The sequence below is a fragment of the Mizuhopecten yessoensis genome, unplaced genomic scaffold (genome assembly GCF_002113885.1).
Source record: "Mizuhopecten yessoensis strain PY_sf001 unplaced genomic scaffold, ASM211388v2 scaffold6671, whole genome shotgun sequence".
In the NCBI taxonomy this organism is placed as follows: Eukaryota; Metazoa; Mollusca; class Bivalvia; order Pectinida; family Pectinidae; genus Mizuhopecten; species Mizuhopecten yessoensis.
Genome location: NW_018406666.1, coordinates 160,482 through 175,578, shown reverse-complemented (window position 1 = coordinate 175,578; position 15,097 = coordinate 160,482). Strand labels below are relative to the sequence as shown.

Sequence of the window (15,097 nt, the reverse complement as noted above, 5' to 3'; positions counted from 1 at the left end):
TCTGTAATCAGGTTTTACATTGTCCCGGTATACTATCTGTAATCAGGTTTTACATTGTCCCGGTATACTATCTGTAATCAGCTAGTTGTACATTGTCCAGGTATACTATCTGTAATCAGGTTTTACATTGTACCGGTATACTATCTGTAATCAGGTTTTACATTGTCCCGGTATACTATCTGTAATCAGGTTGTACATTGTCCTGTTATACTATCTGTAATCAGGTTTTTCATTGTCCCGGTATACTATATGTAATCATGTTGTACATTGTCCCGTTATACTATCTGTGATCAGGTTGTACATTGTCCCGTTATACTAGCTGTAATCAGGTTGTACATTGTCCTGTTATACTATCCGTAATCAGGTTGTTCATTGTCCCAGTATACTATCTGTAATCAGCTAGTTGTACATTGTCCAGGTATACTATATGTAATCATGTTGTACATTGTCCCGTTATACTATCTGTAATCAGGTTGTACATTGTCCCGGTATACTATCTGTAATCAGCTTGTACATGTCCCGGTATACTATCTGTAATCAGCTTGTACATTGTCCTGTTATACTATCTGTAATCAGGTTGTTCATTGTCCCGGTATACTATATGTAATCAGGTTGTACATTGTCCCGGTATACTATCTGTAATCTGCTTGTACATGTCCCGGTATACTATCTGTAATGAGCTTGTACATTGTCCTGTTATACTATCTGTAATCAGGTTGTAATTGTCCCGGTATACTATCTGTTATCAGGTTGTAATTGTCTCGTTATACTATCTGTAATCAGGTTGTACATTGTCCCGTAATACTATCTGTATCCAGGTTGTACATTGTCCCGGTATACTATCTGTAATCAGCTTGTACATTGTCCCGATATACTGTCTGTAATCAGGTTGTATATTGTCCCGATATGCTATCTGTAATCAGGTTGTACATTGTCCCGGTATACTATCTGTATCCAGGTTGTACATTGTCCCGGTATACTATCTGTAATCAGGTTGTACATTGCCCCGGTATACTATCTGTAATCAGGTTGTACATTGTCCCGGTATACTATCTGTATTAAGGTTGTACATCTACATCCATACTGTCAAATGCTGTATTTAGATCACCAGTCGATACAGATGGTGTTTGTTATCGACGATGGTGTTCAGAGAGAGAGTATACATAGTCAAGACTAGGGCCCGACGATGGTGTTGAGAGAGAGTATGCATAGTCAAGACTAGGGCCCGACGATGGTGTTGAGAGAGAGTATACATAGTCAAGACTAGGGCCCGACGACGGTGTTGAGAGAGTATACATAGTCAAGACTAGGGCCCGACGATGGTGTTGAGAGAGAGTATACATAGTCAAGACTAGGGCCCGACGATGGTGTTGAGAGAGTATACATAGTCAAGACTAGGGCCCGACGATGGTGTTGAGAGAGTATACATAGTCAAGACTAGGGCCCGACGATGGTGTTGAGAGAGTATACATAGTCAAGACTAGGGCCCGACGATGGTGTTGAGAGAGTATACATAGTCAAGACTAGGGCCCGACGATGGTGTTGAGAGAGTATACATAGTCAAGACTAGGGCCCGACGATGGTGTTGAGAGAGTATACATAGTCAAGACTAGGGCCCGACGATGGTGTTGAGAGAGTATACATAGTCAAGACTAGGGCCCGACGATGGTGTTGAGAGAGTATACATAGTCAAGACTAGGGCCCGACGATGGTGTTGAGAGAGTATACATAGTCAAGACTAGGGCCCGACGATGGTGTTGAGAGAGTATACATAGTCAAGACTAGGGCCCGACGATGGTGTTGAGAGAGTATACATAGTCAAGACTAGGGCCCGACGATGGTGTTGAGAGAGTATACATAGTCAAGACTAGGGCCCGACGATGGTGTTGAGAGAGTATACATAGTCAAGACTAGGGCCCGACGATGGTGTTGAGAGAGTATACATAGTCAAGACTAGGGCCCGACGATGGTGTTGAGAGAGTATACATAGTCAAGACTAGGGCCCGACGATGGTGTTGAGAGAGTATACATAGTCAAGACTAGGGCCCGACGATGGTGTTGAGAGAGTATACATAGTCAAGACTAGGGCCCGACGATGGTGTTGAGAGAGTATACATAGTCAAGACTAGGGCCCGACGATGGTGTTGAGAGAGTATACATAGTCAAGACTAGGGCCCGACGATGGTGTTGAGAGAGTATACATAGTCAAGACTAGGGCCCGACGATGGTGTTGAGAGAGTATACATAGTCAAGACTAGGGCCCGACGATGGTGTTGAGAGAGTATACATAGTCAAGACTAGGGCCCGACGATGGTGTTGAGAGAGTATACATAGTCAAGACTAGGGCCCGACGATGGTGTTGAGAGAGTATACATAGTCAAGACTAGGGCCCGACGATGGTGTTGAGAGAGTATACATAGTCAAGACTAGGGCCCGACGATGGTGTTGAGAGAGTATACATAGTCAAGACTAGGGCCCGACGATGGTGTTGAGAGAGTATACATAGTCAAGACTAGGGCCCGACGATGGTGTTGAGAGAGTATACATAGTCAAGACTAGGGCCCGACGATGGTGTTGAGAGAGTATACATAGTCAAGACTAGGGCCCGACGATGGTGTTGAGAGAGTATACATAGTCAAGACTAGGGCCCGACGATGGTGTTGAGAGAGTATACATAGTCAAGACTAGGGCCCGACGATGGTGTTGAGAGAGTATACATAGTCAAGACTAGGGCCCGACGATGGTGTTGAGAGAGTATACATAGTCAAGACTAGGGCCCGACGATGGTGTTGAGAGAGTATACATAGTCAAGACTAGGGCCCGACGATGGTGTTGAGAGAGTATACATAGTCAAGACTAGGGCCCGACGATGGTGTTGAGAGAGTATACATAGTCAAGACTAGGGCCCGACGATGGTGTTGAGAGAGTATACATAGTCAAGACTAGGGCCCGACGATGGTGTTGAGAGAGTATACATAGTCAAGACTAGGGCCCGACGATGGTGTTGAGAGAGTATACATAGTCAAGACTAGGGCCCGACGATGGTGTTGAGAGAGTATACATAGTCAAGACTAGGGCCCGACGATGGTGTTGAGAGAGTATACATAGTCAAGACTAGGGCCCGACGATGGTGTTGAGAGAGTATACATAGTCAAGACTAGGGCCCGACGATGGTGTTGAGAGAGTATACATAGTCAAGACTAGGGCCCGACGATGGTGTTGAGAGAGTATACATAGTCAAGACTAGGGCCCGACGATGGTGTTGAGAGAGTATACATAGTCAAGACTAGGGCCCGACGATGGTGTTGAGAGAGTATACATAGTCAAGACTAGGGCCCGACGATGGTGTTGAGAGAGTATACATAGTCAAGACTAGGGCCCGACGATGGTGTTGAGAGAGTATACATAGTCAAGACTAGGGCCCGACGATGGTGTTGAGAGAGTATACATAGTCAAGACTAGGGCCCGACGATGGTGTTGAGAGAGTATACATAGTCAAGACTAGGGCCCGACGATGGTGTTGAGAGAGTATACATAGTCAAGACTAGGGCCCGACGATGGTGTTGAGAGAGTATACATAGTCAAGACTAGGGCCCGACGATGGTGTTGAGAGAGTATACATAGTCAAGACTAGGGCCCGACGATGGTGTTGAGAGAGTATACATAGTCAAGACTAGGGCCCGACGATGGTGTTGAGAGAGTATACATAGTCAAGACTAGGGCCCGACGATGGTGTTGAGAGAGTATACATAGTCAAGACTAGGGCCCGACGATGGTGTTGAGAGAGTATACATAGTCAAGACTAGGGCCCGACGATGGTGTTGAGAGAGTATACATAGTCAAGACTAGGGCCCGACGATGGTGTTGAGAGAGTATACATAGTCAAGACTAGGGCCCGACGATGGTGTTGAGAGAGTATACATAGTCAAGACTAGGGCCCGACGATGGTGTTGAGAGAGTATACATAGTCAAGACTAGGGCCCGACGATGGTGTTGAGAGAGTATACATAGTCAAGACTAGGGCCCGACGATGGTGTTGAGAGAGTATACATAGTCAAGACTAGGGCCCGACGATGGTGTTGAGAGAGTATACATAGTCAAGACTAGGGCCCGACGATGGTGTTGAGAGAGTATACATAGTCAAGACTAGGGCCCGACGATGGTGTTGAGAGAGTATACATAGTCAAGACTAGGGCCCGACGATGGTGTTGAGAGAGTATACATAGTCAAGACTAGGGCCCGACGATGGTGTTGAGAGAGTATACATAGTCAAGACTAGGGCCCGACGATGGTGTTGAGAGAGTATACATAGTCAAGACTAGGGCCCGACGATGGTGTTGAGAGAGTATACATAGTCAAGACTAGGGCCCGACGATGGTGTTGAGAGAGTATACATAGTCAAGACTAGGGCCCGACGATGGTGTTGAGAGAGTATACATAGTCAAGACTAGGGCCCGACGATGGTGTTGAGAGAGTATACATAGTCAAGACTAGGGCCCGACGATGGTGTTGAGAGAGTATACATAGTCAAGACTAGGGCCCGACGATGGTGTTGAGAGAGTATACATAGTCAAGACTAGGGCCCGACGATGGTGTTGAGAGAGTATACATAGTCAAGACTAGGGCCCGACGATGGTGTTGAGAGAGTATACATAGTCAAGACTAGGGCCCGACGATGGTGTTGAGAGAGTATACATAGTCAAGACTAGGGCCCGACGATGGTGTTGAGAGAGTATACATAGTCAAGACTAGGGCCCGACGATGGTGTTGAGAGAGTATACATAGTCAAGACTAGGGCCCGACGATGGTGTTGAGAGAGTATACATAGTCAAGACTAGGGCCCGACGATGGTGTTGAGAGAGTATACATAGTCAAGACTAGGGCCCGACGATGGTGTTGAGAGAGTATACATAGTCAAGACTAGGGCCCGACGATGGTGTTGAGAGAGTATACATAGTCAAGACTAGGGCCCGACGATGGTGTTGAGAGAGTATACATAGTCAAGACTAGGGCCCGACGATGGTGTTGAGAGAGTATACATAGTCAAGACTAGGGCCCGACGATGGTGTTGAGAGAGTATACATAGTCAAGACTAGGGCCCGACGATGGTGTTGAGAGAGTATACATAGTCAAGACTAGGGCCCGACGATGGTGTTGAGAGAGTATACATAGTCAAGACTAGGGCCCGACGATGGTGTTGAGAGAGTATACATAGTCAAGACTAGGGCCCGACGATGGTGTTGAGAGAGTATACATAGTCAAGACTAGGGCCCGACGATGGTGTTGAGAGAGTATACATAGTCAAGACTAGGGCCCGACGATGGTGTTGAGAGAGTATACATAGTCAAGACTAGGGCCCGACGATGGTGTTGAGAGAGTATACATAGTCAAGACTAGGGCCCGACGATGGTGTTGAGAGAGTATACATAGTCAAGACTAGGGCCCGACGATGGTGTTGAGAGAGTATACATAGTCAAGACTAGGGCCCGACGATGGTGTTGAGAGAGTATACATAGTCAAGACTAGGGCCCGACGATGGTGTTGAGAGAGTATACATAGTCAAGACTAGGGCCCGACGATGGTGTTGAGAGAGTATACATAGTCAAGACTAGGGCCCGACGATGGTGTTGAGAGAGTATACATAGTCAAGACTAGGGCCCGACGATGGTGTTGAGAGAGTATACATAGTCAAGACTAGGGCCCGACGATGGTGTTGAGAGAGTATACATAGTCAAGACTAGGGCCCGACGATGGTGTTGAGAGAGTATACATAGTCAAGACTAGGGCCCGACGATGGTGTTGAGAGAGTATACATAGTCAAGACTAGGGCCCGACGATGGTGTTGAGAGAGTATACATAGTCAAGACTAGGGCCCGACGATGGTGTTGAGAGAGTATACATAGTCAAGACTAGGGCCCGACGATGGTGTTGAGAGAGTATACATAGTCAAGACTAGGGCCCGACGATGGTGTTGAGAGAGTATACATAGTCAAGACTAGGGCCCGACGATGGTGTTGAGAGAGTATACATAGTCAAGACTAGGGCCCGACGATGGTGTTGAGAGAGTATACATAGTCAAGACTAGGGCCCGACGATGGTGTTGAGAGAGTATACATAGTCAAGACTAGGGCCCGACGATGGTGTTGAGAGAGTATACATAGTCAAGACTAGGGCCCGACGATGGTGTTGAGAGAGTATACATAGTCAAGACTAGGGCCCGACGATGGTGTTGAGAGAGTATACATAGTCAAGACTAGGGCCCGACGATGGTGTTGAGAGAGTATACATAGTCAAGACTAGGGCCCGACGATGGTGTTGAGAGAGTATACATAGTCAAGACTAGGGCCCGACGATGGTGTTGAGAGAGTATACATAGTCAAGACTAGGGCCCGACGATGGTGTTGAGAGAGTATACATAGTCAAGACTAGGGCCCGACGATGGTGTTGAGAGAGTATACATAGTCAAGACTAGGGCCCGACGATGGTGTTGAGAGAGTATACATAGTCAAGACTAGGGCCCGACGATGGTGTTGAGAGAGTATACATAGTCAAGACTAGGGCCCGACGATGGTGTTGAGAGAGTATACATAGTCAAGACTAGGGCCCGACGATGGTGTTGAGAGAGTATACATAGTCAAGACTAGGGCCCGACGATGGTGTTGAGAGAGTATACATAGTCAAGACTAGGGCCCGACGATGGTGTTGAGAGAGTATACATAGTCAAGACTAGGGCCCGACGATGGTGTTGAGAGAGTATACATAGTCAAGACTAGGGCCCGACGATGGTGTTGAGAGAGTATACATAGTCAAGACTAGGGCCCGACGATGGTGTTGAGAGAGTATACATAGTCAAGACTAGGGCCCGACGATGGTGTTGAGAGAGTATACATAGTCAAGACTAGGGCCCGACGATGGTGTTGAGAGAGTATACATAGTCAAGACTAGGGCCCGACGATGGTGTTGAGAGAGTATACATAGTCAAGACTAGGGCCCGACGATGGTGTTGAGAGAGTATACATAGTCAAGACTAGGGCCCGACGATGGTGTTGAGAGAGTATACATAGTCAAGACTAGGGCCCGACGATGGTGTTGAGAGAGTATACATAGTCAAGACTAGGGCCCGACGATGGTGTTGAGAGAGTATACATAGTCAAGACTAGGGCCCGACGACGGTGTTGAGAGAGTATACATAGTCAAGACTAGGGCCCGACGATGGTGTTGAGAGAGAGTATACATAGTCAAGACTAGGGCCCGACGATGGTGTTGAGAGAGTATACATAGTCAAGACTAGGACCCGTATTCCTGAAACCGTTCTCATGCTCAAGCATGGACTTTGTGCTCAAACTTTATTTCTTGTTCCGGTTGTTAATTGATTAACAAATCTTATTTTGTCCATTATTTGGCTTAAAACCAAATACTGGTTTCAATGTTTACATTTGACTTTTTGATTGTTTGACAGGATTTAAGCGAGTTACAAGAAAGTTTTAGCACAAAATGCATACTTGAGCATGAGAACTGTTTCATGAATATGGACCCAGATCTATTTTTATAGAATCCGCTTTGCTCTTCAGCCATAAGGTCGTTTGCATCGAGATAAGCACGACCCGGTTGTTTAAGAACGCAGTGTATAGTTAAGATACGACCGAGAGCAGGCTCGAAAGTTTAATGGAACGCAAGAAATTTCAATACCTCCAAGGGAGACACGATCACGACCAGGTGATATTCCCGATTTTGCGTTGTTTATTATTTTGTTGATTTCGGGGATGTGTATACAGAGACTCGAGCATTGCTTCTTCTAGTAACCGTTTATGTTGTACAATTTTGTCGTAAACAACATCACTGATAACATCTAGAAAACTCGTTTTTCCACCGAGACAGGACTTCCTCTATGTCATGTTACACTTGGATCTTCACCGTAGACTTCCATTGGAATTGAAGATTTTCGTTGAGGTCCCTGTTTTTAAGACTTCTTCAGAACAGTTTTGGGTTATTTGTACTCGCGTACTCGTTATCCAACGCCAAATTTGTTTATACATCATTTCTTCTTTTCTGTTAGCTTTGTCAATATCGATTGCGTGTATCTGAATTCATTATATAAAATACATTTCTTCGAAATTTCCAGTAACTGTTTTTTCTTTATCATGCATGACTTCCCAACTTCTATTTACACAGTTTCAATGTTTCATCAACGGTATTTTCATTCATGTTACGTTTTATTTAAACAGTAGGTTAAACATCATTTTAGTATTAATTTAAGATCTATAAGTAGACTTTCGCCTTTTTCGCTCTCTGAGAGCGAATTCATTACGACAGTGAATATTAGTTAATATCAGACAATATGGTGCAGTTGCACACGAAGGGCGAAATTAACACTAGAAGAGTATGGATTGTTTTCGGTGGAGGGACCAATATTTGACAAATGCGAAAGTATTCTGTTACACAGTATTTGGTTAAATAACAGTTTTCTCTCAAACCTGATGATTTCTTTTGTAAGATAACCCTCAAAACTATCCAGGTCCTGATATACATTAAAGATAAGCATTTATGTTATATTTTCTCGAAACTCTTCAAACATATCTATGATGATTCATCGTATTTGTTAATGCTGTATGCAAATTGAACTCCCATTGTATATGATATCAAGAACAATTCTGCTATTCGATACAATTTTACTGTTTAACAAGAACGATGTATACGTTCCGCCGTTCATAATAACTGATGTTATGATGATGACTGATGATAACGGATATCCCCTTGTTACCTGGTACACAATAGTACCAATGTCCAATTTACTTCTCGTTGAATATTGAGTGTAATTACTTTACTCACACCATTTGGGAATAGCCTGATACTGAAACAAATTCTTCACGTCAACAACCTTACCATAGACACTAATTGATATAAAAAAAAAAGAGACTTAATTACTATTTACGGGTTATTTGGCAAACGGATAGAGCTTAATGACCTGCTGTTTTTGGAAGGAGATATATTCAGGAATGAATTGTTGTGATAATGTATCCCATTATTGCTAGTTTCAAGTACAGCTGTCCTAATGATATTCGTTCGATAACTGCTTCATTATTTAGCAAAGCGACTGACTTTATATTTTTACACTGAGTGATGCACAGCAATAATCAATATCTTCTTAATGATTTATAAACATGTCATGTCTATACGGATACAATTCCTGGATATAGTACCTAGTTACATTATAGATACAAGATGTTTTATTTAGACTATTATCGACTTTCAACAAATCATGCTGGGGGCGGGTGGGGATACAGGAATTTATTTTGGGTGTTGCTAAAACTAGAAAAAGTCAAATTTTACTAAGCCACTGGTAATTGGCATGAAGGTTTTATCATATGTTCTGCCATATTATATTGTCCGCAATAATGTTCTTTTAATGCTCATCAAAAATGTTTAAAAGGAGATGGTTATTTTGACTGACTACGTACATACATTATTTATATATACGGTGTATGTCACTGATTATAACAAGAACTTGGCTTATTGTTAACTCTCATCGAATTAAAACGAAAGGACATACACATACAGGTGATACTCGTATTTTATAGACTGTTGCATCAATGTATCGCTCCAAGTAAATGATGTTCTCTAGATTAAAGTGTGAGGTGATGCAAAGAGTTAGGGGAGAGGCATCCAGGGGTTCACTCACTTTCGCTCTCTGCACCCCTGGAATATATCATATAGCAAAATCGAAGGCTCAGTGTGCAGCACCTTGTGGATGAGACTAATTTGATCCTTTGAGGTACATCAAAAGAATCTCGCGGTTGCGTAACGGTAAAACTTACTGGCTTTGCAGTCGGGTGTCGCTTCTCTGTAATCTTCAAAGGACAAGTATCAGTCTAGTGATTAGTCATGTTATTTTACATCAGACTAATCAAACAGCGTGCCGCGTGCCTTCAATTTTGCTATGACATATCCAGGGGGTCATAGGGTGAAAGTGAGCGTACCCCCCGGAGTATCGAGGATGGGGGAGGGGCTTCTACTCTTTACAGACATTCTTCATCTGTGTATATGTATGTCCACAAGCGGGTGCATGCCTAATTGATTTTGAAACGATTTCATGATACAGTGTATTAGGCAAAAACAAAAACAATACTATCTGTATGTTTCAGGTAACATGCCTGAAAAAAGTACTGTGGTTCGGCTTTATAGACTTAATTTTTATGGCTTAATGTTATGCCTTATACCAAATTTAACAACGCATTTTTACTCTTTACAACGGCTATTAATTTGTGCAGAGTAGGGTCAGACACCCTGAACAGGCACGTTACAATGAGTGGCTGTGAGCATTGCCTTGCTAATAAAGTAATCGTTGATACAAGTAGGTGATAAAATATCAAGGGTCGGAAGGAAAATCTTGGGTATGTTGTATATGAATACAAATGTATTTTCTTGGTTTTAGACAATATTCCGTTATCAAAACAATCAATATAGTGATCTGGATGACCACTGCATTTGATTGATGTTCATTATACTGAATACAATGGGGACAAATCGGCCCCAAAATCCAAACCACGTGTCAGTCACATGTATGGGGATGGAAAATGAGCCATTCATGTGCATTGAGGAAACATGCATTGAATATATTGTAGCATAAATTGTATATTTGTAAAAATTGTATAATTTGTATGATTGTTTTTGTTTTTGCGTAAACTAAACATTAGATATGAGGTACACTGTACCTCCATCATCGTCCAGGGATAAACTGTGTCAAATTATATTATACTTAAAACAACATGTTGTATTCACCATTAATATATCTTAATGATCATTTACATATGATACCATATATTGCAATATAGAAAACAATGAAATTAAGTAAGTAATTGGTAAGTATGGTTTATGAAAAGATTCATGCAACACAACCAAGACGTGTTTTAAAACACTTTTTGGTTGTGTTACATGAATCTTTTCATAATAGGTTGGGTTACACTGTGACTGTCAATTAATGGTCCATTGTCTTGGCCTTTCTGTAGAGGAGCATGCATTCGACTTTATCCGCACATATATGGAGCCCATACCATTGCAATCGCAAAACCGCAAGATAATTCTTTTTTTTTTGTTGAGTGGAAGTATAATTATAATGAAAGGATTGGTGAAAGACCCTTATTATAATATAATTAAGTATGTTTGTGAACAGTGCAAAGACGTTTAAAATCACGACAATATTCAAATATTGGTTGATGAATTAGAATATCTGAACATGTTATCAATGTAACGTCACGCTACCATAATTGGTACAATTTTGACAGTCTTTCAGTGATATTTAAAAATCCGGATCTTGTATCTGGAATGAGTCTTGACAAAGACTATCCATGGTGGTTCATTTTCAGGAAAAATTGGATTCTAAATAATTTGTTTTTAAAATAATAACACTAAACTCGGAGTGAGATTTCGTCCGTTTTTCAGCCATGATAAGTACCCAAATTGGTACACCATATTTCTACTAGTTGATGTGCCAATTGCAACAAAATATTTACCATACTGAACTGCAATTGTATATAAGGACCAGAAAACATCGTTTAAGCATGCTTAAGCATTTAACTAACCCCTTCAAAATCCTCCAAAATGTTGTCGACGTACGATTTTTGGTTTTCTGACATGTTTAATTTGAAGTCATCTTGTATCCTTTAAATGTCACCGAAAACAAAACCATTTGGCAGGAATGCTGAACAATATCTCTATTGTTATACCATTAGCTTCTTCCATTGTGGTGACTGGAGAAGCTGTTACACAAAACCCAAGGAGTTCTTCTACCAACCAAAGAGAACGTTAGATAAATTCCAGAATTAATATATCAGACTGTTCTCTCAACCAAAGAAGACGTTACCTAAACTCAATTTAATTTTAAAGCATTATTGAAACCATTTTCTGACCTTGTACCAACGTTAAATAATTCATTTTCTCTAATTATGATGCACTAACTGGGTATATACTGTAGCAAGACTTTGCGTTTCGTCAACAGATATGACGTTAGCCATTGTGTTATCTTGGTGTCTACGTCTCTTTTTTTATTTTATAGAATTCTGCAGTGGATTACCAGCAGCAATAGCTAAAACGACGTACACTCTTGATTACTCTAGAGGAGTACCGAGTGCTCTCTATTCGTGTATCCCCGGTGCTGGTCTTGTAGGAGGTGATAAGACCTCTATTTGTGATCCCCTCACGAATACGTGGAGTTCGGCGACAATCGTTTGTTCTACAGGTATGGTGAAAGTTTTCGTTAAAGTGTCCAAATTCTAAAATATTCCTAAAACACATCCCAAAATATAATCTGTTGTTTTATTTCACAAAATGTTACCTTCTCTGATGAACAAATACATAAGAACATAAAAATGAAAATAATATTCGAAAACGGTTGCCATTTGGTATCTACAAAGAGCCTGGCATACTATTGAGTTGTCTAATAGATAAATAGTATCATTTGCATACTACTGATTGGTGGGTATAATTCTAGCAGAGCGATTTGAAATGTTACAAAACTATTGAATGCCGTATATGCCAAAAAGATAAATAAACCCTGTGTGAGATCAACAAATATCCTAACACAACCCCCGTAATGTTGTAGATTTACCAGCGGCTTGTGGTGATCCACCTCCACTGGTAAACACAGACACCTTTATACGTCCGTATAATGGAGATGACTACATGGCTATGTACACGTGTCGAAACATCACTGGTGAGGCTGCATCTGATCATTGTCCATTAACAAAATGTACGGGAATAGAGCAGTGGACATCTGGAGCTTCCGTGTCATGTTCAAGTAAGTAGAGCAACTCATCAGCCGTTAAGTTAGGCCTTGTAGTATGGTCCAATAGCAAGGCGTGTGAGGTAATAATAAATCAGTCTTGTTGGAAAATAAACAACTAGTTATGAAAGGTTAAGTTTGTTGTGTGACAAGACAGGACTGTACCATGAAAAGGCAAGTTTTGTATAGCAATAACCAAATGTGCCACGAACAGGTTTTGTCTTAAAATTGTAGTGTGACAATACACGACTTAACGATGAACAGGTTAGTCTTGTAGTGTGACAATAAACGACTGTACAATGAACAGATTAGACTTGTAGTGTGATAATAAACGACCGTACCATGAACAGGTTAGTCTTGTAGTGTGATAATAAACGACTTTTACATGAACAGGTTAGTCTTGTAGTGTGACAATAAACGCCTGAACAACGAACAGGTTAGACTTGTAGTGTGACAATAAACGACCGTACCATGAACAGGTTAGTCTTGTTGTGTGACAATAAACAACTGTACAATGAACAGATTAGGCTTGTAGTGGGACAATAAACGACTGAACAACGAATAGGTTAGACTTGCAGTGTGATAATAAACGATCGGGCCATGAACAGGTTAGTCTTGTAGTGTGGCAATACACGACTGAACAACGAACAGGTTAGACTTGCAGGGTGATAATAAACGATCGTGCCATGAACAGGTTAGTCTTGTAGTGGGACAATAAACGACTGAACAACGACCAGGTTAGACTTGCAGTGTGATAATAAACGATCGTGCCATGAACAGGTTGGTCTTGTAGTGTGACAATAAACGACTGTACAATGAACAGATTAGACTTGTAGTGGGACAATAAACGACTGAACAACGAACAGGTTAGACTTGCAGTGTGATAATAAACGATCGTGCCATGAACAGGTTAGTCTTGTAGTGTGACAATAAACGACTGAACAACGAACAGGTTAGACTTGCAGTGTGATAATAAACGATCGTGCCATGAACAGGTTAGTCTTGTAGTGGGACAATAAACGACTGAACAACGAACAGGTTAGACTTGTAGTGTGATAATAAACGACCCTTCCATGAACAGGTTAGTCTTGTAGTGTGACAATAAACAACTGAACAACGAACAGGTTAGACTTGTAGTGTGACAATAAACGACCGTACCATGAACAGGTTAGTCTTGTTGTGTGACAATAAACAACTGTACAATGAACAGATTAGACTTGTAGTGTGATAATAAACGACCCTTCCATGAACAGGTTAGTCTTGTAGTGTGATAATAAACGACCCTACCATGAACAGATTAGTCTTGTAGTGTGACAATAAACAACTGAACAACGAACAGGTTAGACTTGTAGTGTAATAATAAACGACCGTACCATGAACAGGTTAGTCTTGTTGTGTGACAATAAACAACTGTACAATGACCAGATTAGACTTGTAGTGTGATAATAAACGACCCTTACATGAACAGGTTAGTCTTGTAGTGTGACAATAAACGACTGAACAACGAGCAGGTTAGACTTGTAGTGTGACAATAAACAACTGTACAATGAACAGATTAAACTTGTAGTGTGACAATAATCGACTGAACAACGAACAGGTTAGACTTGTAGTGGGACAATTAACGACTGTTACACGGACAGGTAACTTAGGGAAAGTTTTGTATTGAGACAATAAATGAAAGTTTTGAAGTTTGAAATTATACGTCTTGACATCGATTGTGCCTTCAACAGGTTAGTTTTGAAGTGGGACAATAAACGAATGTGCCATGAACAGATATGTCTTTTGTAACAATAAACATTTTCCCTTATTTACTCTTAGATTTGGTAACATTCCATTTTCATTCATAAAGGAGTTTTTCCTTGCTATGTCGACAATATAGTACTTTTTCTCTATTTCAATTTGTATATACAGACGAGGACTGCTATGAAAACCCAAACTATGTCGGCCAGGTCACTTGTACTAAAACTGGACGGACGTGTCAACGGTGGGACCAGCAGGTGCCCCATAGTCACGGCTATTTCACAGGAAGCGATATAAACAACTACTGCAGGATATCGTCTGATACTTCAGAACCTTGGTGTTACACGACAGACCCGAGTGTCCGATATGAATCCTGTCCGGTGCCAAAATGTTAATGTAGCTATTTATGTAATGGATAGTAATCTATAAGCTGTGTGATTATTTAATGAAAAACAAATCGACAGTTGTCTTGACTTGAAGCGCTACATTCAGGATGACACTCGATCTACGAGAAAGTCACCTCGGCCGCGAGCGCTCTCAGGAGGCTGACAGTATCAGACAATCGCCTCGGCTTGGACA

The 15,097-nt window shown here is 41.7% G+C and overlaps 1 protein-coding gene across 1 annotated transcript in view; it reads left to right on the top strand.

The window, feature by feature from the left end:
• LOC110452391 (plasminogen-like) overlaps positions 1–15,097 on the top strand; it is an 18,076-nt gene extending 2,979 nt beyond the window's left edge. Inside the window, exons 3-5 of the mRNA XM_021500891.1 lie at positions 12,053–12,235; positions 12,599–12,793; positions 14,690–15,097. Of these exons, the coding sequence (XP_021356566.1) occupies positions 12,053–12,235; positions 12,599–12,793; positions 14,690–14,913 (602 nt within the window). The 3' untranslated portion in view covers positions 14,914–15,097. The remainder of the gene's footprint in view (positions 1–12,052; positions 12,236–12,598; positions 12,794–14,689) is intronic.